This window comes from Mercenaria mercenaria, chromosome 12 (assembly GCF_021730395.1).
Source record: "Mercenaria mercenaria strain notata chromosome 12, MADL_Memer_1, whole genome shotgun sequence".
NCBI lineage: Eukaryota > Metazoa > Mollusca > Bivalvia > Venerida > Veneridae > Mercenaria > Mercenaria mercenaria.
Genome location: NC_069372.1, coordinates 22,970,918 through 22,998,863, shown reverse-complemented (window position 1 = coordinate 22,998,863; position 27,946 = coordinate 22,970,918). Strand labels below are relative to the sequence as shown.

At 35.9% G+C, this 27,946-nt stretch overlaps 1 protein-coding gene across 1 annotated transcript; it reads left to right on the top strand.

The window, feature by feature from the left end:
* Positions 1-3,322: 3,322 nt before the first annotated feature.
* On the top strand, positions 3,323-25,521 carry LOC123533183 (arginine/serine-rich coiled-coil protein 2-like). Its single transcript, XM_053519424.1, has 10 exons — positions 3,323-3,454; positions 12,221-12,449; positions 12,889-12,989; positions 15,939-16,145; positions 16,630-16,755; positions 18,220-18,767; positions 19,202-19,323; positions 20,108-20,250; positions 20,611-20,742; positions 21,252-25,521. Exons 1-10 carry the CDS (start codon positions 3,380-3,382, stop codon positions 21,546-21,548), a joined length of 1,980 nt encoding a protein of 659 aa, XP_053375399.1. The 5' UTR covers positions 3,323-3,379; the 3' UTR covers positions 21,549-25,521.
* Positions 25,522-27,946: the final 2,425 nt, after the last annotated feature.

Here is a 27,946-nt window from a genome sequence, read left to right as displayed (position 1 = left end):
TACAAGAAAAATTAGAAAAGGCCCATAAAGTGATTCGAGAAAATACAGGCCGTTCAATTATACGTCAGAAAATGTATCATGATAACAAATTGTCCTTTACAAACTTTAACATAGGTGATAACGTATATGTTTTCTTTCCAGTTAAAAAGGTAGGTTGTGCATCAAAGTTCACATCGTTCTGGCGAGGACCATTCAAGGTAGTTGACAAAATATCTGAAGTCTTGTTCAAAGTAAACTGTGGTTATCTCGAATCTTTACAGGTTATACATATAAACAGGATGAGAAAAGCCAAAGACCAACGTCTCAAAGAAGATACAACAGACGAACCAGAAATACAGACACAAGAGATAGAAGAAGTGGAAAATAACGATTCTTTTGTTATTTCAGAGGGAGATGAAACCTGTCTATCCGATAAAGAACCTGTAAGAACAAAGTTAGGTAGAAAAATAGTAAAACCTTCTTACTTAAAAGACTATGCTTTTTCTATTTTCAGTATGGTTAGAACAAAACAGACGGCAAGAAAACCAGTATGTCCAATCTGCCGAGGGTACACGACATCCAAGGAATTCATTGCACATGTTCGTCAGTGTGAAGAAAATCACTCCTGCACAAAATGTAACAAAATGTTCAAGAAAACTGTGTATCTCAAAAAGCATATGTCAAGGGTTCACGCTGAAGTAAAGGCTCCCACAGAAACAAATCAGATTGACAAAACAAAGAACACACAGGAACCGTTAAACAAACCCTCAGAGAAGAATAGGTCAGAGAAGCAAAGCACATCAAGAGATGAGTCGTCGAATAATGATTACGAATTAATGGATTTGAAGAACAAACCGTCAGAGAAGAATATGTCAGAGATCCCAAGTACAACAAAAGACGAGTCCTCTGATAGTAATTATGATTTTATGGATTTTGCTCCAGATATAGAGATAGGTGAATTAGAGGACAGAGAAAGCACAGATGAAAGTAAGTCAGATGATGAATCTGAGAACGAAACAACTGAAAACCCAGAAGAAAAGAAATCCGAACACGAGAAAACAGAACTGAATATACCAGTAAAGAAACAACCTGAAGTAGGGTCAAAGGACAAGGAAGAAGAAAAGGAGTCCGAAGAGAATGGACCCAAAGAAGATAACAGAGTGGTACAGGACATACGGACAGGTAGAATCTTCAGAAAACAGACAAGACCTATGTCGGTACTGACACCAAAGAGGAAAGCTGATCAGAAGATAGAGAATGACTAGTCAAAGAGGATCAAAGCCACAGAAACACAGACATATGAAATTACACATGTGTTACTGAAATCCACTGAAACGCAAACTGAGAATACAGAAATAGATAAAGAGGAACACAAGAGTAAAGATGAAGTTAGGTCGGAGTTAAAGAATGAATGCCGCTATTGCCAAATATACTTTAAGGATTCTGTCTTGTTAAATCTTCACTTGGGTATTCACACTGTAAATGATCCATTTAAGTGTAATAGATGCGGCCTTAGTACAAGTGGTAGATTTGAGTTCTACTCTCACATAATGTGGGGACATGGCAATTAAAAGTATAAGAGTAAATACGGGAGAAAAATATTTAAATGACAAATATATACAGTTTTATTTTAATATTTAAAAAGTCATAAAGCAATGACAATAATAACTTTGAGAAGTATATAGAAATTCAGTTGTTTCTTGTAAAACATGATTGTGTTATCCTCCTGTAATGCAACAAGGTATTCTGAGTAAAAATAACAGGTAAATTTGTACAGAAATTATTTTGTCTATATTCATGCGGGACGCATGCCTTCAGAGGCGTGGGTAATGTAACGAAAATATAGTAGTACATAAGAATCACTGATCCCTATAATATGACAACAAAAGTTACTTCCCTTTTATTTACTTACCTGCAGAAGCATTTGCAAACAGTGTAAATAAACAACAAAATATACTAGTTAAAGTAAGTATTTTAGATATTTTATCACACAAATATGATCAATATGATCTTAAAAGTACGATAACTTACCTATCACAATGATATCTATTGGTTATTGTTTAGTTTGACGCATTTAATGGATTGGTTCCTTGTGATCAATACGATATCTATGATTTTGTCTTTGAGACCGGTAAACAGAATATTAGCCAATCAAAAGCAAGCACGTAGATGGCGCTACTGTTAGCATGTAGGTGGCGCCACTGTTAGATGGTTTAAATAGGAGAATCTAAGCAGTTGTTGTCAGAATTTATTTGAAGCTCTTGAAGTGCAGATCGTGAAGAAGATAAGCTGAATTAATATCTGGGACTTTGGATAAATAACTACCTTTCCTGACTCGTGTTTTCTATAGTGTATAGCGCTACAGAAAGAGTAACAGGAAAAATAGAAAGACCGTGTCGCAGATTAATATAGAGGCTATAGGACAGAGGCCCAGGTCTACGGACGTAGGCTATGGACATTTAATGAATATAAGGAATATAGGATAGTAGATCAAGGATACAGATATTCAAACCAATTAATATAGATAATATAGGATAAAGACCTATGCCATAGACTTTATAATACGTTGTTTTATGCCTCTTGATTCATAGTAATTTATATCCTTTTAATCATTGAAGAAATTAATTGTCTCAAATCATTAGGGTTTGGAAACCCATGCAAAATTAGTATATGCGTTTTAAGATAAATACTGTAGGCCACAAACAAATTGATATACCATAAATTTGACTGATCTGTTACATATATTTAATATTTCTTGAATAATTGTTTTAACAAAATCAAGATAGCAAAGAAGCTAGAGGAAAATTTATATATATATATTAGGAGTCTGCTCGATACACGTTACACTTGTTTATGTGCGGTTTTATGTGTGTCTGTCGGCGAGCTTATCTTATCTTGTGTGTGTGTGTGTGTGTTTTGCTTTATTTCATCTATCTCTCCGTCCGTCCGTCCGTCCGTCCGTCCGTCCGTCCATCTTCGTTTACAGCTTAACCTTTCGGGTATCATTAGCAGATGCGCAGTCACTGCAAGGGAAAGATCTTTACAAAAGTATTAACAGTGCGATGTCAAAGTGAGAAAGTGAGACTGAAACTTAGACAGCTAGAAAGGTTAGATACCAGACAAGAGTAGTAAAATCTGGTCTAAGATCTATTTCTGTATATTTTTGGAATTTTTTTTTAGTAAGATTCCACTTGTAGATGTATGCCAGTTCAATGTAACCGATTCAAACTAAACTGTTTCACAGTGCACACCCGTTTTTTGTTTTTTTATTATTGTTTATGGACTGCGGAACAACATTTCCTTTCGTATTTTCTTTGCCATTTCGTTATTTACATGGCGATACCGGAAATTACGTTTTGTACCATGTGATCAGACAAGTTCCGGCGAGAACGGAAGGAAAATGGATTTGTTGGCAAATTATGATGATGAAAATACAGGCGATAATTCTGTACCAGATAGTCCTAAACTCAAAGAGGTGTGTTAAATCATCAGTGTAATTCATTTTTTAAAGAAGCAATGATATGGTTTGATATATATTTTAATCTGAAATCCAGAGTTTAGTATTGTTTGTTCAGAAAAACCGAAAGTTCACGTTCAGAAAATTGAAAAATATGGGTCAGTGAGGCGTACGCCGTTTAGCCGCTGACTACCGGGAAGGCATTCGTTTGGCTTATTGGCATTGCCGGGTCTTTCTAGCGTGTTTGGTCTTTCAAGATAGGCTTAGCAGCAAATCATATTGTATTTCAGTGACTGTTTTAGATTACATAAATGATAAAGGAAGTTCGTAGGGTCCGTCCGAATAGCCTCGCAGGCAACTTATACGGCTCTCCGGTACAAATACTGAAATAGCAAGCAATTCGTACGGAAGTTTTGTAATACATTGTACTAAAGTCATTCAATTGATTTCTTTACTTTCCAGTCGCAAGTATTTCAGAAGTATTTATAAGTTTTTAGGCTGAGGCTATCCGCACGACGGTCATGCCGATAATTTTCCTTATCCGCACGACCGTCTTGTCGATTTTCGTAATACGCACGACGGTCGTGCCGAATATTTTCGTTATTCGCACGACAATCTGCTGACATGACTAGAAAGTCGATTTTTTTTGTTATTGATACAACTAAAAATACTGTATACATATGTGAAATTTAGTTAATTTTTTCTGAAGTTTTCCCTTTTTCCTTGGAGATTTTTTTTCAACTTTTTAACAAAAAGTTGCAGTACTGCACTTTTTATGCTTTAAACATGGTCAGTGATTTTAGAAATCAATTTATTGACGCTCGAAAGACATAACCCCCTTATTTGTATTCATTTTTGTCACATAAATAATTTCTGAAAAGTCTCACTTAAAAAAAAAATCCGATCTAGATCTACCTACCCTTTTTTTGGGGGGGGGGTTACCGGAAATAATTTTTCAAAAGCCTTATCAGATCTCCATAAAGTACAATTTTAGCATGCAAAATCCTAACCATGTCTTATTTAAAGTAAAATATCAAGGCAACTATACACCCTATGCCAAAACAGACACCAGAAATGTATTCTACAGGAAAAATACCATAAGTGTGCCAAATTTCAGCTAATTATCTTTTAAAATTAGTGAAAGACTAAATATTAATGTAAACTTTAGAGTTTTAACGGTCCGCGACTGCGAATCGGTTCCTTATTATTTATATAGAGGAAAAATTCCCGAAAAAATGACAATTTCAGAAATTTCAAATCTTCATAACTTTTTTATTTTTAAAGACATTTCAAAAATTTAAAAAGTTCTTTGTTTGTTTATTTAAGCAGAATATGAATATGTTATTATATCACTGGTTAAACTACATTGAAAAATCAGCTGTGGTTGCTAATCAAAGACTGTTTATTTGATAGCTCAAATAATGAACATGATGCTGTTACAGCTAGTATTTTTAACTAAGATATATTACGCCAAAAATAGAAATGCCACCGAAACACCCGTCGTGCGGATAAGAATACTAATCGGCACGACCGTCGTGCGGATAAGAAAAATAATCGGCACGACGGTCGTGCCGATAGACACTTCCAAGTTTTTAATCCTGGAAATATTAGAATTCATCCATAAATAGCTCTCAGCTCAAGTAGTAAAACAAATTCAACAATTAATGAGCACAATTTAAAACGACGAAAAATGCTGCTAAAATTTCATATTCAATAAGCCTCCAACACAAGTGAGAGCTCTCTATAAAAATATGATATTTACATAAAACACATAATATAACTGCAACCTTTTTCATGAGCACAATCCATGTCTTAAATACTAAAGAAAACAGTAAGTTTATTATTTTAATTCATCGCTCCTGAGAAAAGCTTCAAATTTGGGCGTACAGATTGCAATTATTATTTATCGAATTTGCGATAGTATTTTTCCTGGAATTAAAAGAGTTTTAAATGCTTACGAAATAATAGCGACTGAAAATTAAAAAGATCAGTTAAAATGTATCGGTTGGATGACTTCAGTACAATCAGTCAGGAGTGTAACTGTTTTAAGTTACGTAACCTATTTCAGTTACTTTTTCGAGCATTTTGTAACCTGTATTAGTTATAAAATGTAGTTAACTCGGGTAAGTTATTCAAAAAAAGTCTTTTTGCTGTTCTCACAAAGTGACCTTTAAATTGATATTAGTAGCAAACTGTGGTTAATCAAATTCTCTTATAGTCTGATCATGACCTGATAAGCATAATGGAATGTTAAGGGTTTTATAGCTTTAAAACCTTTGCGTAAAACTTTATCAGCCTTGCGTTAAAATTTTTACTCCATAGCTGGAAAGATAAGAGGTCAAGAATTCAGAAAATAATTGCATTAGTCCCATTCCAAATGAGGAATTGGCACAGGAGGACTTTTTAGCTCACCTGTCACAAAGTGACAAGGTGAGCTTTTGTGATCGTGCGGTGTCCGTAGTCCGTCGTCCGTCCGTAAACTTTTGCTTGTGACCACTCTAGAGGTCACATTTTTCATGGGATCTCTATGAAATTTGGTCAGAATGTTCATCTTGATGATATCAAGGTCAAGTTCGAAACTGGGTCACGTGCCGTCAAAAACTAGGTCAGTAGGTCTAAAAATAGAAAAACCTTGTGACCTCTGTAGAGGCCATAATTTTCAATGGATCTTCATGAAAATTGGTCAGAATGTTCATCTTGATGATATCTAGGTCAAGTTCGAAACTGGGTCACGTGCGGTCAAAAACTAGGTCAGTAGGTCTAAAAATAGAAAAACCTTGTGACCTCTCTAGAGGCCATATATTTCACAAGATCTTCATGAAAGTTGGTCAGAACGTTCACCTTGATGATATCTAGGTCAAGTTCGAAACTGGGTCACATGCCTTCAAAAACTAGGTCAGTAGGTCAAATAATAGAAAAACCTTGTGACCTCTCTAAAGGCCATATTTTTCATGGGATCTGTATGAAAGTTGGTCTGAATGTTCATCTTGATGATTTCTAGGTCAAGTTCGAAACTGGGTCAGGTGCCATCAAAAACTAGGTCAGTAGGTCTAAAAATAGAAAAACCTTGTGACCTTTCTAAAGGCCATATATTTCACAAGATCTTCATGAAAATTGGTCAGAACGTTCAGCTTGATGATATCTAGGTCAAGTTCGAAACTGGGTCACGTGCCATCAAAAACTAGGTCAGTAGGTCTAAAAATAGAAAAACCTTGTGACCTTTCTAGAGGCCATATATTTCAAAAGATCTTCATGAAAATTGGTCAGAACGTTCACCTTGATGATATCTAGGTCAAGTTCGAAACTGGGTCACGTGCCGTCAAAAACTAGGTCAGTAGGTCAAATAATAGAAAAACCTTGTGACCTCTCTAAAGGCCATATTTTTCATGGGATCTGTGTGAAAGTTGGTCTGAATGGTCATCCTGATGATATCTAGGTCAAGTTCGAAACTGGGTCACGTGCGGTCAAAAACTAGGTCAGTAGGTCTAAAAATAGAAAAACCTTGTGACCTCTCTAGAGGCCATATATTTCATGAAATCTTCATGAAAATTTGTCATTATGTTCACCTTGATGATATCTAAGTCAAGTTCGAAAGTGGGTCACGTGCCATCAAAAACTAGGTCAGTAGGTCAAATAATAGAGAAACCTTGTGACCTAACTAGAGGCCATATTTTCCATGGGATCTGTATGAAAGTTGGTCTGAATGTTCATCTTGATGATATCTAGGTCAAATTTGAAAGTGGGTCACGTGCCGTCAAAAACTAGGTCAGTAGGTCAAATAATAGAAAAACCTTGTGACCTCTCTAAAGGCCATATTTTTCATGGGATCTTCATGAAAGTTGGTCTGAATGTTCATCTTGATGATATCTAGGTCAAATTCGAAACAGGGTCATGTGCGGTCAAAAACTAGGTCAGTAGGTCTAAAAATAGAAAAACCTTGTGACCTCTCTAGAGGCGATACTTGTGAATGGATATTCATAAAAATTGGTCAGAATGTTCACCTTGATGATATCTAAGTCAAGTTTGAAAGTGGGTCACGTGCCTTAAAAAATTAAGTCAGTAGGTCAAATAATGAAAAAACGTTGTGACCTCTCTAAAGGCCATATTTTTCATGGGATCTGTATGAAAGTTGGTCTGAATGTTTATCTTGATGATATCTAGGTCAAGTTTGAAACTGGGTCAACTGCGATCAAAAACTAGGTCAGTAGGTCTTGAAATAGAAAAACCTTGTGACCTCTCTAGAGGCCATACCCTTGAATGGATCTTCATGAAAATTGGTCAGAATGTTCACCTTGATGATATCTAGGTCAAGTTTGAAACTGGGTCACGTGCCTTAAAAAACTAGGTCAGTAGGTCAAATAATAGAAAAACCTTGTGACCTCTCTAGAGACCATATTTTTCAATGGATCTTCATGAAAATTGGTCAGAATTTTTATCTTTATAATATCTAGGTCAAGTTCAAAACTGGGTCACATGAGCTCAAAAACTAGGTCACTATGTCAAATAATAGAAAAAACGATGTCATACTCAAAACTGGATCATGTGGGAAGAGGTGAGCGATTCAGGACCATCATGGTCCTCTTGTTAATATTTTGTGATAGCTAGGGATTTTTCTAGAGCGGAATAGCAGGGCGCAGCGCCCTGCCCATTTTTAGCGCCGCCCTTCTGCCCGAAATCGCCGCCCTTTTGCCTTTCTTCAGCGCCCCTTTGCCCTTTTAGCACCGCCCTTTTGACCATTAATTAAGTATTTCTAAACGAACTGCCCATCAATCATCTGTCAAAATACCATCCCAGATATTGTCAATCGATACGAAGTTATGACACCACCGACTATACACAGGTGCTGTGTATTTTCCCGAGGCATGTATGCAGTATCGGTATGCAGACGACGACCAATCGAATCGTAACAAACAACGATTAGATAGGTCAGCAGTTAAAGCAAACTGCAAAACAGATTTAAAAAGGAGAAAAAACATCTTAAAACAAAGTCTGCTGCTTATTAAATGCCGGTTAATGGCCAGTAATTATCGGCAATTAGCGTGGCACCTCGTGTCAATTTTGTTGTTCTCAGTTTGATCTCGGTTGAAGATAACAGTCGATCTTTAATTAGTATCACTGCCTATCAGAATATCTATGATTTAGTTATACTTATTTCATCAAAATAATACTATTAAATTTCTATGATATTAACTTTGTTTAAAAGAAAATAAACCACTCGATCTTTTACAGAACGTAACGGCAATCTCAGAATTTAGCGTAGACAGTCAGCGCGAAGAGTAGTTTCCCTTTACCAAAATGGCGAAAATCATAAACAAAAAGTTATTTTGTTATTGAATTTGTAGTTGGAAAATTGTCTACACCTTTGTATAATGCACCCACGATTCAGGGTTGTGGAGTGGGGGGGGGGGTAAAAAAAAAATTGTGCATTTATACACGAGTATCAACGGTACGTTCAGTAAAGAATGTATAATGACAGATTTGCACCAGAATTATTAAATTATTCAATAGTATCTTTATGGTATATTTCTAATCAAGAAAACTTTCCAGACAAAAGTAATGTATGCAAACATAAAACAAACTGCATATACTTATAAATGATAAGCATGTTATATATATAGACAAGCAGGTATTAATGTTTTCCTGACATTCAGATTCATTGCATATCTTTCTGTAATACCTTACAATGTAGACGTTACAACAAAACCATGGAAATCTACCTTATGATTTTCTTAGACGAAGGTACGCAATGTGAAAAATGCAACCTGCCCCTTTTTAGCAGCACCCTGCCCTTTTTAGAGGTCTAGAAAAATCCCTAATAACTGAAACAAGTTATGAAAGTATAAGCAATAACTCGAATGGGTTATAAACTGCAACAACTTGAAACAGTTACACCCCTGACTGACAATGTAATACAAAACTGCCTACGAATAGCCACCTGCAAGCTATTTCACTATTCTGAGGGGACTGTACGAATAGCCACTTCTAACATAAATTATTTTTCCTACTTCTAACATAACATAACATTTTTCCTTTCAAAAAATGGTTTTGATTTATTCACGAAATTGTATCTTTCATAATTCTATAGATAAAGATAAATATTATTTACCGTTAATTTGTGAAACAAGGAACATAAGCTCTGTAGAGCTTTTGAGCGACCCTATTAGTATTATAAGAACAGTTAAAACCAATAATACCTTACCTCCAGCAATTTGCTGGTACCCATTTACAGCTGGGTCAACTGAGGTAATCGTGATAAAGTGCCTTGCGCAAGGACACACTGCAATTGGAGTAGCCAGGAGTCAAACCAGGGGCCTTCACCTCCATAGGAAAGTGTCTTAGCCCTCTCGACCAATGCGTGCGTTCCACACGCATACATTATTTGACCTTATAAGTTCTTTTACAATAAACTACAGCACTTCAAACTCTTCACCTCCATTTTTATTCCCCTGGACAGGACATCCTTGGGTGGGCGGAGTGCACCCGCAAACTTTGTCCGGAGAATTTCTTCATGCATGGAGGGATTTTGATGTAACTTGGTACAATTGTTCACCATCGACAGACAGGAGTGTCTTGCACAAGAGCCAGGTCCTTAAGGGAAAGGTCAATGTCACATGAGGTCACATGCTGCTCTAAAACGCGCCCTCCTGCATGACAATTGAAGAGTTATTCCTTTTTGCAAGGTCTGTCTAAAATCAACAGAAAAATAAATTCTCTATATTTCACTAGGGGATACTTCAAATTTGTTGTTCATTTGAATGTCTACCATAAAACTTGAAGACAAAGTTTTAAACTAATATAATTTATTGTAAAAAACTAACAATTTACTTGATTTTGTTGATACTTTTTTCTAGTTCTGATAATTCACCGCATAAAAATTCCCAGACCAGGGGCCTTTTTCCCCAAAACCCTAGAAAAGGCCCTGAATATATACTGACGAGATAAAGAAACGCCTCATTGAAATTTGGCGTTATTTTTTTCCTAACGCTTTTAATTGTTGTGAAATGTAGTAAATCTACATGTATTCTGACCGACAAACACAGTGAACAAAAACTCGCGCGATTTCATTCAGCCATTTGTTCACTTCATGTACCTGGTCATGATTTCCTCGTGCAGTCTGTGCATGTAAACCATGTGGTTTGATTGAACGATTTTTGCACATGTACATGTGTAATACGACACACAACCATATTTTCAGCTATACTCTGAAAAAAACATTAGTTTTCGTAATGCCGAGGCTGAATTCTGAAGAGAGGGCTCAGGTTTTGGCTATGCTTGAATGTGGGCGAACGCAGGAACAAGTTGCTAGACGTTTTAACGTCTCTCGTTCGACAATTGAGCGCCTTATTCGACGTGTTAGAGACACGGGAACGTCTATCGATAGACCACGTTCAGGTAGACCGCGTGTAACGTCAATACGACAGGATAATTATATACGTCAACGTCATTTACGTGACAGATTTGTGACGGCGCAATCTACGTCACGTATAGTTGTAGGTAACAGTGGACGTCCAATTAGTCGACATACAGTGAGAAATCGACTCAGAGAATGCGGAATTACCTGTCGTAGACCCTACTGCGGTCTAATTCTAACATTACGCCACCGTCACCAACGTCTTATTTGGGCCCGCAACCATCGCGGCCAGCGTTGGCAGAACGTAGTGTTCATTGACGAGTCGCGTTTCAACTTGTGGAACGCTGACGGACGTATCCGTGTCTATAGACGACGCCATGAACGCTACGCAAACAATTGCGTTTTGGAGCACAATCGTTACGGTGGAGGTGGAGTAATGGTGTGGGCAGCAATCAACCATAGGTTTAAGTCCCAACTCGATGTTTACCAAGGTAATCTCACAGCCAGGCGTTACATCGACCAGATATTACGTCATGTAGTTGTCCCTTTATTCCGTCAACGTCAAGGATTAGTCTGTCAGCACGACAACGCGCGACCTCACGTTGCACGCGTCACCAGGGACTTTCTACAGGCTAGAAACATTAATGTTTTACCTTGGCCGGCGTGTTCACCGGACTGCAATCCGATTGAACACGCGTTATCTCGGACGGCAGTTACGCCAACGTCAACCCCGGTCAACAAAGGTCCGGGAACTGGTAGCAGCGCTGCACCAGGAGTGGGCCAGAATCCCACGGTATCTGTTACGCAACTGGTGCGGCTCTATGAGGCGTCGCCTTGCTGCTGTGGTTGCTAGCAGAGGTGGCCACACGCGCTACTGATTTTTCTAATGCAATTTCTCCGACCGGCCTATTAAAATTCAAGATTTAAGCTTAATGCGACAATGAAATGATTTCTTATTGACTATAAATTCTTGTAAAGCATCTAATTTGCGAATGGAATTGTTCTTTTCTAATTTTGAATCACGGTTAACGAAAAATTGTATACCGAGTTTGAATGAGGCATTTCTTTATCTCGTCAGTGTACATCCAACCCTGTAAGGTTTTAATACGCCTCTGCCAGTCTTAGATTTCAGATATCTACCATGATTCCCTAGATTTATAGGCTGATAGTCCATTTAGTTTGTCATATCGTAATGGCCAATTTAGGGTTGCATTTTCATGTACTGATATGCCCAGTAAAAGTTAGAATGCATTAAGCTACAAGCATCCTTAAACATAGCTATGGATATATTTCTGTTTGTGTTCCAAGACTAATGCAGAAATTCTGTATGACTTCATTTGACAACAATTTTTAAATGTATAAATTATAGTTGTGCTTAAATATTAAATGAATACAAGCCTTGTTTATAGTCGCTTGGCAATATTATCTTTCAGGTAAAGGTTAAGTCCAATTTAGCACCAAATGTTCTAGAGAATGAATGGCTTTCATTTGAGCAAATGATAGCACCAGGAGGTGTAGTTGGAAATTCAGAACCGGTGAAAAGTAGCGACTTCCTTGTGAATGGCATAGTTGCATATCCTGGCATGAAAGGCCCAACAAGCACAGCAGAGAGCGGGTTGGCACTGGAAGAACAGTCTTCTGCAAGCAGTGATAGTGAAACAGGTACATTGCTTTAAAAATGAAACATTAAGACTATTGATATATAACTGACATTTTGTTTGTTTTATTTCATGTGTTAATGTTGTAATTTTGACACTATGTTTCTACAGCAGTGTCCTAAAAGGGTCACTCTGTCAATTAATGGTCACTCGGCCATTCTCCTGCTGAACTATTAGTACAAATTTTGTAAAAGTGGTTCAGACTTTTCTTAGCTGGATTTAAGAATTAAGCTTTTCTATGGAAAATAATAATAAATTACATTTGATCAGAAAATGACTCTGAGTCAGTGTGTCCACTTTCATATGATTGAGATGTACACTTGTAGTTGTACACTAAAACCTTGTTTCATTCAGCCAATGCTATCTTTTGATTTAATAGAGTGTTAATTCTCTTTTTGCGAAAATCGGGTATTGCTGGAGCTAACTTTTTGCTTGTCTTACAGAAGCAGGCAAGATGGAAGAAAGTAAGCCAGTAGGAAATGATAATGGTGAAGCAGAGAAGAAAGATGATGAGGATGATGATGCCTTCTTTAGACTGAGAAAGGTATGACACTAACAGTTATCCCTGGAAAGTAGGAGCACAAAATTCGTTTTAACATGTTTGTTTTGCAAGGGATCTTGAATTGTGCATCTCTAACTTTCCAGGGATTTTCGTGGGATGGTAGTTCTATTGAAATATTTGACAGGGGAGTTGCAATTATATGGTCAGAAGAAATCAAGACATGTACAACTTTTCATTATTCTTTCAGAAACAAAATCAAATTATCAATGGGTTCTCTTTCTTGTAGATTTAATAAGTTCATGAATTCTTTTAAAACTGGCTTGTTGCAAGTGGTATAAGATTCAGTACTGGTATAAGTGTTTTATAAATTCATTTGTGACTTGAAAAATGGTTTAGGGAGCAGTTATACATGTGCTGGTTTCTCCCAGATTGCTATATATAGACTTCATCAATTTGTAGTAAGTACGCATATATGTTAGAAAATTTCGTTTAATTTCCATATTTGTACACAGATCTGATAGGATTATTTGAAGTACAATTGTTTTGCAAAATTGCTATTTCTGGAAAGGGATAAAGGGACAAGAAATGCAGAAATAAACTGTTGATGAAGTCAGGTTTATAGCATGATTTGAAATTTCGTTTTCACAAGTTACTTGTCTGATAAAGGAAATTGTGACATACTTGTTTAAAAATATTGGCTTTTACAGCCAGGGTATTAAAAGAAAAAACAATCACTTAAAAACCAAAAAAACACTGTCTGACACGACTACTTATATAATATCATAGGTATCCAGAAAAGCTAAATTGTTCGGGAGAGGTCCTCGTCAAATTGTGATGATTTGCCACCGAAAGTAGGGTAAGTACAACAGCCAAGAACAGATGGAGCCAAGATGGAATTTCAAGTCCTGGAAAGTTTGCGGGGGAAAATATTTACCTATGCAATGATAACTTGAAAAGGGACAATTATTCTTAATCATTGCAGACTGGGGACTTACCGGGTAGATACTGAGATAAATGTAACTTATTTTGTATATATATATATATATATATATATATATATATATATATATATATATATATATATATAATATGTATAAATGCAAAAGTCTGTACCGGATCAAGTATATTATAAAGAAAAAATAAACAACATACATGAGTAACATTTATTGCTACCGGTTTGTTTATACTATCAGGCAATAAAACATTTGTTTATTTGCCCTGATGAGTATAAACGAAACCGGTAGGCAAATATAATGTTACTCATGTAATGTTGTTTATTTTTTCTATATATATATATATATATATATATATGAGCCATGCCATGGGAAAACCAACATAGTGGGTATGCGACCAGCATGGATCCAGACCAGCCTGCGCATCCGCGCAGTCTGGTCAGGATCCATGCTGGTCGCTAACAGTTTCTCCAATTCCAATGGGCTTTAAAGGCGAACAGCATGGAGCCTGACCAGACTGCGCGGATGCGCAGGCTGGTCTGGATCCATGCTGGTCGCAAACCCACTGTGTTGGTTTTCCCATGGCACGGCTCATATATAATCAGTTGAAAGGGTGGAGTGGGGTTGACAAGCTTAGAGGTGTATAAAGTGTATTTGATTCTGTTATAGATATAAGTTTGTATACAAATTGCGTCTCTTTGAGTTTGTAAAACATTTCTATTTTGTATTTACCAAGTGATACAAATTTATAAGTATAATAGTTATAGCAAGAAATACAGGTAAATATGTTAATGGTAATTATGCCAGGGTATTTTTTAGTGGCATGGTTAGTATTTATACTTCTGTTGGTCAGACAAAATACATATGGCAAAAAAAATGTCAAAAGAAATTGAATTGGATTTTCATTGATCAGTTTTAAGTATTTTGAAATCACTTTCACTTCCAAGTTAGAAAGGGATAGTGTTTCAATTATGTCAGTGCTTTAATTGTATCAATGGGAAATTCACTTTTATATTCTTGTATGAACAGAAATATCGTATTTAAATAATTTAACTCTAAATATTTGGCAGGAAGCTTTGCTGTAAATAGCTGACTTGTTAGATGTTTGTCTCACATGTTTTCAATGCAGCAAACATTATCATGTGCTCTCATATAATTCCTTATTTCCTGAAATATGAAAAATAAACAATCTTAATCAAATCAGACTTGTATGAATTCGATTTCACCATCAATTCTTTCATGTGAATTGTGTAAATTTTAGATGTGTTATACCACTTTGCTTTCAAATTTTATGAATACATGCTATAATGTGTGAGGTACAGGTACATGTTTTTAACTTATTTGCCCTTTCTTGCCAGGAAAACTACAAAGTGTTCATCCTGTTCTGTTCTCTTTTTTTTATCACTGTGCCAGTTTTATCATTGCAAAATTTTATTGGTGGTATTTTTGTGTCACAGTCTGTTAAACCTGAAGAAAGTGAACACACTACTGGTAAATAGCTGCAGAACTCATTTTGGTGTTAATATAATCAGCAACTACTGGAAATACAATGTTTGTTAAAAGAATGATAATATGAGCCGCGCCATGAGAAAACCAACATAATGGCTTCGCGACCAGCATGGATCCAGACCAGCCTGCGCATCTGCGCAGTCTGGTCAGGATCCATGCTGTTCGCTAACGGTTTCTCTAATTGCAATAGGCTTTGAAAGCGAACAGCATGGATCCTGACCAGACTGCGCGGATATGCAGGCTGGTCTGGATCCATGCTGGTCGCAAACCCACTATGTTGGTTTTCTCATGGCACGGCTCATATGTGCTTCTTCAGTATCCATGTGTATATTGTTTTGTTTCTGTTTCTATGCTTGCTGTATACTGACACTAATAATGTTCCATTATTTAACTGCCTGCACTTTCGTCTTCTTAAAGACATATGGCACTTAAGTTAAACAGAATTTTTCTTTGTGCATTCTTTATTAAAAGATGAAATAAAATGAAAGAAATGTCACTTAAACAACAAGCTGATTTTGTTTACTTTCAGCAAGTGAAAGAACGTGCCAGGTCAAGTTCTTCAGACAGATCAGGGTCAACGGGGTCAAGTTCAGCATCATCATCTAGGTCCGGTTCACCTTCACCGCCACATCTGTCCCCAGTTAACAGCATCAAGTCGCACACAAGCGACCCACCAGATTTGACGGAGAGAGATGATACAGAGGCAAAATCATTGGTTGCACAGATTGATATCAAGGTAATGCTGAGTGTAGTTGTAAGGGTTGATCCAAAAGTAATGTCACTGAAGTTCTATATATCTAAAAGGTAATAGCCCTAGTAATTAATATCTATCTAAATTAGCTTACATCTTGATCTGATTTCTGTAAAGTAATGAATAAATGCACAATGGACAATGTCACATTGCTTTTTGATCAACTCTCATACTTGGAGAAAAAATTATTTGCAAAATTTAGGTCCCTGTAGACAGTATCAACATGTTAATGCAGTTTCAGGTCTGAAAGTTGTGAAATACAGGTATTACTTGGGTAAAAATTATTATAAGGTATTATTAGAGACAGAATTATTATAAGAATGCTAAGGAAAAACATCTTTTTGGCATCATAATTGTGACCAGATGAAGTAAGTTAATGCCAGTACTGTATTTCAAACTTTTGAACATTTAGAAGTCTTATCCATTATATAGATACATGTTAAGTTGACTGCATTTCTTTTTCTTGCAGCTGAAGGATAAAAAGGAAAGCAGCATTGTCAAATCATCAGATGACAAAAAGAGACCTAGGTCAAAGGAGAGAAAGAGGTCAAGGTCAAGAGATAGGAAAAGGTCACATAGAGAGCATAGGTCAAAGGTATGTTTCAGGTGTTTTCTTTGTTTTCTTGTTTTGGCATTGAATGTTTAAGTTAAGCGGAAATGACGGGATACAAGTTGATGTTGATATGTATTAATTGATTTAGTAAGATACATGTAAATATCAAGTCTTCAGCTTGCCAGGAGGAAAGTCATCAGAGCTAATGAGATGGCATCATTGTCATGTGCACATGCACATACACCTTATCGATTCTCAGTAAGCTTATATCTCCATTATAACTCATCACAACTGAAGAATACTTCATACAGTCTTTTTTAAAGACACTGATTCTGGTATGCCTGGTATGTGGCCTATGGAGATGATAAGGTCTGCGTATTGGCGATAAGGGCCAATACACAAGTCGGGACCATTGGTAGACTTGCTTCTGTTTATCATAATAAGCTACTGTATAGCTACTGTGCAGTAAATAAATTGCAGGTGATATTTCTCACCTTTATAACATACCAGTTCTCACCTTTATAACGAGTTTAGAAAGCTTGATTGAATTAGGACTAAATAAACAAAGTGATAAGATACAATAGTGTTTTATCATATTTTTAATAAAGTAAGTTTTTTAACAATTACATCTCATTATTGCTGTTTATTATTATCAAAAATATAAAAAATGCATTCAGGCACATAGCTTTTAGAAGTAATAAATTATTGTGTATTTTGAACAATGATATATCTTTATTGCTGGATTTTATTATACATAAAAGAAAGTTAACATTATTTAAACAACACAAGAGGAATTAAGCATTTTTAATATATAACATCCTTCTGTCTATATACCTTCTCTATCTATTAAAAATGCAACTGAACGCTTCTTTAATTTCTAATAAAATCCAGCAATTATCTTTTCTTTTTTTTTATTTTGTTACTTTTGATAAAAAGATCATAATCATTGAATAAACAAACTTGTAATTTCTCTTATTAAGTTTTGAATAATTATTTTACAGTGAGAATTGCTTTGCTATAAGAGTTATAATTTAATTGGCCAGGACATTACTCACATGACTGAGCAATCAAAGTTAGCATCTTAACAATTAAAATTTTGTGTACATGCTGAAAAAAGACTAAAAAAAACAACAGCATTTCAATTAATAAAATGCAAAACACAGGAAATAACCAATTTACCTGTAGGCAATAAAATTTATGATTCTCTGACAATAATTAGGCTACATGTCAAGTCTACAGGGGTTTTATGGACCCTTAACAGACTGGACCAGACAGGATCTTGTATATTGGGGATTAAAAAGTCTGGTATTTGGGGGGGGGGGGTCACTTATATAGGAGATTTTCTTTGTCTTTAAGTGATTTTCACTTTTATAATAGATTTAAAATGTTAAGTCTATCTCTGGTTAACTGTGGCATTAATGCATCTTTTTTAGTGGACAGCTGCTTGAAAAGTTAGATGTTGGCCTACCTTTGTCTTTCACTTCTCAAATCTACTGTTTATTTTAGCATGATCACAGCTCTTCCAAATCCAAGCGAAGGCATAGCAGATCACGGTCTAAGGACCGAAAACGTCGTCGGTCTCGAGATCGTCATAGGCACAAGGAAAAGAAATCACGCGACAGAAAATCAAGTAGAAGTGATGAGAAAAGAAGCAGAAGTCGAGAAAGAAAAGACAGTAAGAGTGAAACACGAAAGTCAGAAGGACGTGATCGTAAGGAGAGTACTAGTGATAAGAAAGTATCTGAAACTCAAGCTAAAACTGATGTTAAAAAGTCAGAATCTAAAGACAGTAAAGATAGTAAAGGTGAAAGTTACAGAAAGCGCAGCAGAAGTCGCAGTAAAGATAGAAAAGATAAGAAGAAAGATCGAAGGAGAAGTAGATCTCGTCATCGGCACAGAAGTAGGAGCAAAGAAAGACGGAGTAAAGAAAGGAAAAGAAGTCGAAGTAAGGAGAGGAGACGAAGTAGAAGTAAAGACAGGAAGAGGAAGCACAGGAGTAGGAGTCGAGACAGAAGAAGTAGAAGTAGACATAGAAGTAGGGAAAGACATTCCAGGTACCTTGACGTCTGTGCCTTTTATTGATTTTAACTGGTCAATTATGGTTGGTCATTTCTTTGACAGTCCATTATTTAAGATAAAATTTTCGTTCTTGAACTATCACATTTCAGCCTGGTTTTGATAAAAAAAAATTCACTGATGTCTCTGAAGCATAGTAAGTTACTGGTACTAGCAAAAAGTTTACAAAATTTGAATTTAAGTTACTTGTCTTGGCCAGCCCAAGGATACAAGACTGATTAAAGGTTCTTAGTGATGATAGATATATACATATATATATACATTTTGTATATCCCTTCGAAACAAAATTGGAAAATCAAGAACGCTATCTGGGTTGTAGGTAAGATATACATGTCAACTGTTAGTCTTTATATTGACATTCAAATAAGCAAGATAAGATTTTATTATAACCATGTATTTTTTGTGTTCACAGAAGTCGGAGTAGGGAGAGATTGAGGAGTCGCAGTCCAGTATTGGGCAGAAAATTAACTTTCAAAGAACAGATGAGGAAAGAATTTATCAATGCTAGCAAGGAAATGAACCAAGAACAGAAAGGTTTGGACCTTGGCTGGCTAATATTGTACTTAATTTTCCTTTAAGAAAGGATAGTGGAATATATATTGAAATTCAATGGTTGTTGTAGACATTTTAATGCAAGCTTACTGTTTACTGCTCAATCCTTAGATATGTGTACATTGTATTTCATTCTTGTTTGGAAATAGATGTATTATTTGAATTCAGTGAAGATGATATATCTATATTTTAGTGGTGTCAGATCCCGATTTATTGTATATCTATATAAATTCTGTAAAAAAATCGGCTTGTATTTTACAATTAAATATGAATGGGCAGAAAAAAGTCTGTATTGTACCTTTTGTATTGTATGTTACCGGACTACTTTCATTAAAATGCATGACCTGACACCGTTCTATAAATAGCATACATAAAAACTTCACTAAGTTCCATTTGAACATAGAAAAATATTGAATTCAATATTCAATAACAAAATACCAAAACAAAAGATGGAGGTATATAATAAAAGGGTCATTATAACAGTAGCTAGATCTGGGATTTTGTATTCGGCTCTCATAGATTTTGCAAGGTCGGATCACAGCGCCTCGTGAGATCAGATCTAGCAAAAATCCACTAGCTGAATACAGCATCCCAGATTGAACTACTATTATAATAACCCTATTGTATTATGGAAGCCATAAAATATTTCAGTTGTGTCAGATCCTGATGCAGTATAGAAACCATAATGATATATTTATATTTTAGTGGTGTCCGACCTTGATGCATTGCGGAAGTCATAATGATATATTAATAATTTATATTTTAGTGGTGTCAGATCTTGATGCATTGCGGAAGCCAGGGGAAGCATTAAGACCATCTGATCTATTGAAGGGAGTTAAACTTACTGGGGGAGAATCTGTCACTCCACAGATGGCCCTCATACAGACCATGGCAGCTATGCACAAAAAGGTATATTTTACTGTAAGAATATCTGTAGTGTGAAATCTGTAAGAAGATCCCTTCTGCACATCCTCTTGTATAAAGCCTTAAAGTCAAGTTATATTTGCATAAAAAATGTTTTAAAGTATGAGACTGGAAATGATGTGAAGTTTTTGGACATACACTGGTGAAAAAAATAGTAAATATTTATGAATATATACTAGAGAAAATAAATGGGGAAAAAAAGGTGCCTGTTTATTAACAGGACAGTCTACTAATTAGCTGAAGTCAATCTGTTAGAATTTGTTGCATGACCTAATTTGTACATTCATATGATATGCCATAAGCATAGTTCATAATTGTACATTCAATGTTACACTGTTACTTCAGGCTCAAGAACTGACTGGAGTTGAAGTTCCAAAGTACTATAATCCTGCAGCAGTTAATCCTCTGAAGTATGCAGAACAAGTCCAAAAGAGGAAACTTCTCTGGTCAAAGAAAACGGAAGAAAAAGATAAAAATGTATGTAGTTTCTTTAATGCCTTAATGTATTGCACAGATGAACTGAGCATATATTTAGAATTGCCTATTGATGAGAATGTTACTGTGAAGTGTTTAATACTCGTTTGGGACTAAATTCTGTATTTCATGGTTGCTTCACGAAATTAAATCCCAAGTAACAAATAAAATTCTCATACATTTTATCATTACAGGTAGAAATCCATGAATTTATCCTCAAACGAATTTTGTTTGTTTTTTTCCAAAACCATGAAATTTCTTGTTCACAAAATGGTTTTCCAGTATGTAATAATAATTAATAAATAAAATAAATCATGGAACCATTTTAATAACACAGAAGTTTTGTTGAACTTGTTTTTCACTAGTCAGGTTTAGATTTTATACTTGTACCATGAATATATTTGGACACTTTGGTTGAAACATTCAGTACATTACAATATGGGCTATGTACAATGAGTGTGTCATTAGTTTAAAAGTATAAAAAATAGAAAATATTGTATTGTGTATTACAGGATCAGATGGAGACCCAGTGGAAATCAGCTTTTGTCACAACCGATGACAATAAAACAGCATCAAAATTCCGCAAACTTATGGGAATGAAAGAGGGCGAGGGACAGGTGTCGACTGATGAGCTAACAGAGGATGTGCAAAAACTGTCAGAGGAGCAGCAGCGTAAACAGGCAGAATTGTTTCAGAGACTTGATCAAGAATATCAGTTTGCGAGAATGACGACCCACACACAGCGTGGCGTTGGTCTCGGCTTCTCTACAACCGTGATAGATCCAAATCATCCACAGAATCCCCCCTGAAGAGTCCGGGACATTGAGATATAACAACAATCATTTCTATCTCAATATGTATATGAATTGAAGTGCCAATGTAATACTGTTCTGATCGTTTACATACATTGACCTAGTTGTGAAGTATAACAATTTGTTAAAGCCATCTTGGATTCATATTCGTGGAGAATTTGTATATATATTGACAGAATTCATGCAGAATTCATCATGAAATGTGTATGTTGAAAGTATAGAAACTGTGTAACAGTTTTCATATGTTATATTTTAATGTTTACCGGATTACAAACATAAAGACAATAAGGACGAATAAGTACAAGGTCGGCACCAGAACACTAACCAAGTGATTGTCAGTTCACATTGCTTCCGAGTGCGCACATGTAGCAATGATGCGGCAATTAACTTCTTGTATTTCATCATCCAGCTTGATTCAGTGTGGTGTGAGTTGTAAAATCCTGGGAAGTACTGGTAATAATAGAATTTATTGGATCAACAAATTCAGTGTTACAACTAATACAATTTAAAATTTGCCGTTCATGAATTATGACATAATCGGACGTAGTTACATTGGAAATGCAGTAAAATATCACAATATTAATAATAGAACACTTCGTGCAGCAAATGGAATAGACTATTTTTAGCTCATCTGATTTTTTGAAAAAAAATGATGAGTTATTGTCATCACTTGAGCGGTTGTCGGCGTCGGCGTCTGCGTCGGCGTTGCCTGGTTAAGTTTTATGTTTAGGTCAGCTTTTCTCCTAAACTATCAAAGCTATTGCTTTGAAACTTGGAATACTTGTTCACCATCATAAGCTGACCCTGTATAGCAAGAAACATAACTCCATCTTGCTTTTTGCAAGATTTATGGCCCCTTTTGTACTTAGAAAATATCAGATTTCTTGGTTAAGTTTTATGTTTAGGTCAACTTTTCTCCTAAACTATCAAAGCTATTGCTTTGAAACTTGGAATACTTGTTCACCATCATAAGCAGACCCTGTACGTCAAGAATCATAACTCCATCTTGCTTTTTGCAAGATTTATTGCCCCTTTTGGACTTAGAAAATCAGTTTTCTTGGTTAAGTTTTATGTTTAGGTCAGCTTTTATCCTAAACTATCAAAGCTATTGCTTTAAAACTTGCAACACTTGTTTACCATCATAAGTTGACCCTGTATAGCAAGAAACATAACTCCGTCCTGCTTTTTGCAAGATTTATGGCCCCTTTTTGACTCAGAAAATATCAGATTTCTTGGTTAAGTTTTATGTTTAGGTCAACTTTTTCTCTTAAACTATCAAAGCTATTGCTTTGAAACTTGCAACACTTGTTCACCATCATAAGCTGACCCTGTACAGCAAGCAACATAACTCCATCCTGCTTTTTGCAATAATTATTGCCCCTTTTGGACTTAGAAAATCATTTTCTTGGTTGAGTATTATGTTTAAGTCAACTTTTCTCATAAACTATTAAAGCTATTGCTTTAAAACTTGCAACAGTTTTTCACCATCATAAGTGGACACTGTACATCAAGAAACATAACTCTATCCTGCTTTTTGCAAGAATGATGGCCCTTTTTAGACTTAGAAAATCATGGGTAGGACAATATTTCTATTACACAAAAAAAATCAGATGAGCGTCAGCACCCGCAAGGCGGTGCTCTTGTTGTTTTTGCTTTTGTTATTTATTTAGATTTGTCAGTTCAGGAATATTTCTGAAATTCATGTTAATGTTGTTCCCTAAATATGTTATAAATAGTGCCTTCAGCACAGATGATTATTCAGTCCTTTAAATCAATTGTCTTGTGAATGTATATGACATTGAAGCATTTTTTTAAAGAATATGTACAATTCAATTGACACCAGATGAGGGGTCATTAAAATAAGTGATTTATGAGTAATATTTATAAACATGGAGTACACAGGAAATTACAAAATTACTACTTCTTTTTTTCAGTTCAAGGACATACATTCAGTGATGAAGGGTTTTGACAATAACTTGTGGTTTTTTAAGGAGTTTAAATGTGTAGAGAGATAAGTGATATGTATCTATAAGTAAATTATATGTGACTTGGGAAGTGCTAATTATCATGTATAAATAAACAGATCAGTTAGAATTAGTACCTTTTTTCATCTCAGTTTTTAGAATTTGTTGATATTTTAATCAGTTCATTATAACCATTTATTGTTAATCAAATTTTTTTATGATAGGACCTGATAAACTGTGGCAGGCCCGTCCGCAGCCGCATAAGGCGCCGCGCTACCGCGGCGCTTAAAACACGAAATTCAGCTTCCCGCAGCGCTTAAATATCCCGCGCGGTGCCTCAATTATTAGCGCGGCGTCTTAAATCAGTAAGCGATTTCATCCCCGAGAGATACCTCATGTGTAGTGTATATGTAATTTCCCTGTTGACATGCCTCGACGATTTTTTTGATCAGCAAATTACGTCACGGCGAATGCACACAGGTAATGAGAATCAATGAAGTGTTAAAACTAATTGATAAATAGTATGGATCCTGTGAAATGTCAAAAAGGGGTGCGTAAGTGGCCAGCTGATTACCAAGCACGTGAAAAGAGCCCTAGATTTCTTTGTGCAAAATTTAAATTAGACCGTTGTTTAGTATAATAACAAGTATATATCAATGCAGTTTGATTCTACTGTAATTTAAACTAGAAAATGCACAAATTTTAATGAATATCGAAAGTAAAAGTAAGTTTAGAATGTCCGTTCACGAGTCTTATTACTCCCGATGTCGTATGCAATTTTCCCGTATTTCCTTCAAAAAAAGCTGACAGTCGGTGTATTTTTTACGATGAGAAACATCAAAATTTGAGAAATTATCTCTGGTTTACCCTAGTAGGTCATGTAACTGAGTAAAAACTACTTTCAGACAACTTTCCGAAAGTGTACCAGTATCCGGATAGTATATTTTGGATATGCGTTTTAGTAAACTTTAACCTGACTGTAATAGCACTTTTCTGTTAACGAAATATTGATGAAAGACCTGATCAATACAACATGACTTTTGATAATTATTAGTTTACAATGTGACCTGAAACAGGCCTTTAACTATGTTGTTTACAACATGATCTTGGTTTCAAGATTAAGCTAATATATTAAGGCCCTCCACTATTTCATATTCATATGAATAAGTTGACATTCTTGGTGACATTTTTAAGAGAAAGGCTTGAATGGTTTAACCTAAACTATAAAGTAAGTAAAAATCCTTTGTAAACTTTGTTACTGGTTTTGGGAAGATTTACCACTTAAATTTATTCTGTGACATTTCCTTTAAGTGTGCAATAAAGATAAATGGAATACATATTAACTATAGACATCTAGAAATGCAACTACTGCTATGATAACTTTCAGGTCGAAAAGAGCACCCTCCCCCTTTCGGACAGCACTCTGTCCCTTTTTGGCAGCACTCTGCCCTTTTTGAGCTCTAGAAATAACACTATATGATATACTGATGGTTATAGTCATTATGTGAAAATGTAGAAGTAATGAAATACATGTTGTTGTGTTTTTTTGCATATGGTATACTTAAAAAAGCACCATTTGGGTTCGATTTAAAAAAAAAATCGAACACGGGAGGGGGATACCCCTCCCGCACCCACCCCTTATCCCGTCACAAAAACTTTACCCCAGCGCCTTAAAAAATTTCTGGGGAAGGGCCTGTACAGTGGTAATTTATTTAATTATTGTTCTTAGCATGATTATTGGTAGAAGCAATCTGCTGGACTGGTTACACAGTTACACATGAAATATAGAGTAAGACTGGTCCTCATGTCACCATGCATATAGTAAAACAGTTTCATTTTGTTATGTGATAACATGTTTTGTTGGGGTTATTATCAATTTATCACAGTGTGTTGTGATCTGGTATTTACAAGTGTAAATATTTCCACATGGTTATATATTGTCATCACACATGCTATGTAAGAAAAATTCTCTATGAGGGTTTGATGAATACATTGTTAAAATGTCAGTTTCTTTGGTTCTGCCCCCCCACCCTCCAGTTACCTATTATGGAGATATTGTCACGTCGGAGTAAAAAAAACACTGGCGTTTTACTGCTCTTGGTACCAATAAATTAAATGGCGTATTCTTACCACTGTCGCAAAATGAATGTATGCTAGTATGATAGTGTATTGTTAAAGGACTCTGTTCCATAGTTTGTGTTATGTGGCCATTCTAGATCTAGAGTCGACACATGTTTGCTGGGCTGATATCAAAAGTACCTGTAATTTCGTGTAATAAAACGCTTACCAAATGGCTTGCTGTCAGTTGAAGCTATTTGCCTTATAGTTTTGATTGCTGACTTTTAAGTCATCCAATAAGTGTGAAATAATGTATAGTTTATGAAAGACTAAACAGTCGATGTTTCTAGTCGTGCTGGATCCTAATTTCAAGTACACAAAGAGAGATAAACGATTTAGCGTGTGGGCTTCCGTGGCAAAATAAGGTCGGCGGCTTCATTCACTTGCCTCTTGCTGTGGGTTCTAAACTTCTTTGGGTGCAGAATAATTTCATGCGAGGTAGCCATCCAGCTGTCTTACGGAAGGTCGGTGGTTCTACCCATGTGCTCACTCGTGCCTGAAACCATGCATGAAGGGACGACGGGTCTTCCGCCACCAAAAGCTCGAAAGTCGCCATAACTGGTAATTGTGCCAATGTACATAAAACAAAACATATAACCACGAATCACAACAACAAGACTTCATTATCTCAAATTCTTCAATTTCAGGAACGAAAGCTTCCTTATGAAGCTTGGTTAGATATATTTTGTCCTATTCTTGGTCTTGGAACTTCTTTACATTTTTACGTGTGTCTTGCATATTTCTCCAGGTAGTGCCAGAGAAAAACTCACTCAAACACGAATTATATAAAAGCTGAAGCTGCTGAACGTATAAATAGGTCTTAAGATTTGCTACATTTCAAATATTCAGTTCAGTTGAATGTCACCTACCAAAGTTCACTTGGAAAGGAGCCTAATTGACGCAGTTTTGAGAACACCCTTCTGTACCTCCGAGTGTTACTCGCATCTGACATAAGCAGGAAATGCATACGACCATACTTGCAAAGCAAACAAGAGTTACAAGACCCGTTAGCTGTTAAGACCGCAACTAGAAAGTGATCTGATATTACCGGTACCGTTTTTCAGTATGGGATCCCTGTTGCAAACATGATATTCTGGCATTAGATATAAAGCACAGCGAAAGAGTTCTGGTAACTGCTTGAACATGCATCCTGAACACTCAACTGACAGAAGAATATCGTACTTACAAGGTCAAATCAACCCGACAGAATGCATTGTCAGTCAATAGTAAAATAATTCAGACTATTGACTGACTGGTTATCTGGAATAACTTATCTGTCATCCCACGGATGCCATCCACACTGGCCAGAAACCATCAAATCAGGTGGTTCCAACGTTGATCGATCAATTTTATGCAGAAAGAGTGGATAAACGTAGCAAGTATAATCTTAAGAATTTTCTGCTATTTATTTACTAAACTAGATCTAATTAAATGAAAACGATGACAGGAACTGGAGCAAATAATGTTCACTAACAGATTCGTAAGTTATTAATACCAGTATATAATAAAGGAATATCGTTTGTAATGACTATTCATTGTGTCTGTCTGTCTCCGAGGATCTGTGTTTGTGGTAAATGAGAAAACTGATCCCTCTCTGTTCGCGCACAGGACCTTCTATGTGGTAAACAATGAACTCCAACGTCGCCGCTTTGTCAGGAGGCTCTGAAAATCAAAATTTTCGTCCTGAATACTGTCACATGTCTGTGCATAAAAATATATGAACCACGGGAAGTCGTAGCTATATACCCTTGCTTTTTATCATTACATTTGTTATGAGCTGACACAAGTCCAAACGAAGACAGAATGTAGACGGAGGCTACTGGCTGGGATGTTTATGAAACTTAAATACGTCTTTCTTTGCATACATCAAGTATCTAGTACCTTAGATGTGAAGCTGTTGATCCCATCTTATTTGTAAATACACTTCCCTCATGTTTCCTTAAAAACGCCCTACTTTCGATTTCGTTAATGCACGGGTATCCCTCTCAGTCGGAGCAATTTTGCCTCACAGGATCCCTCTTGATTCTCTGCACACGGCACGGGAACCGTCTCGAACACAATTTTCTATCGGCAGTGTGAGATTATATTTTTTTCGGCGAATGCCGTACTAAGAACGAATTAATGACGAATTCGTGAACTGGACCGATCCATGCCACGTGATTTTAACTTTGCAAATCAGACTTCTTGATAACGCATTGTAGATAATTTATCAAAATGAAAGATTTATGCAACACTGCCTGATTGGAAGAGAGTGTCTATTTTTTTAACTGTGTTGAAAAACCTTTGTGAAAAATTAAAAGAGAACCATTTACA

Excerpts from the sequence above, each read along its gene's own strand:
- LOC123533183 (XM_053519424.1), top strand. The coding sequence starts at position 3,380 with ATGGATTTGTTGGCAAATTATGATGATGAAAATACAGGCGATAATTCT. Across the intron at positions 12,450-12,888 it reads AAGCAGTGATAGTGAAACAG|AAGCAGGCAAGATGGAAGAA; the intron begins GTACATTGCTTT and ends CTTGTCTTACAG. Across the intron at positions 19,324-20,107 it reads AATGAACCAAGAACAGAAAG|TGGTGTCAGATCTTGATGCA; the intron begins GTTTGGACCTTG and ends TTTATATTTTAG.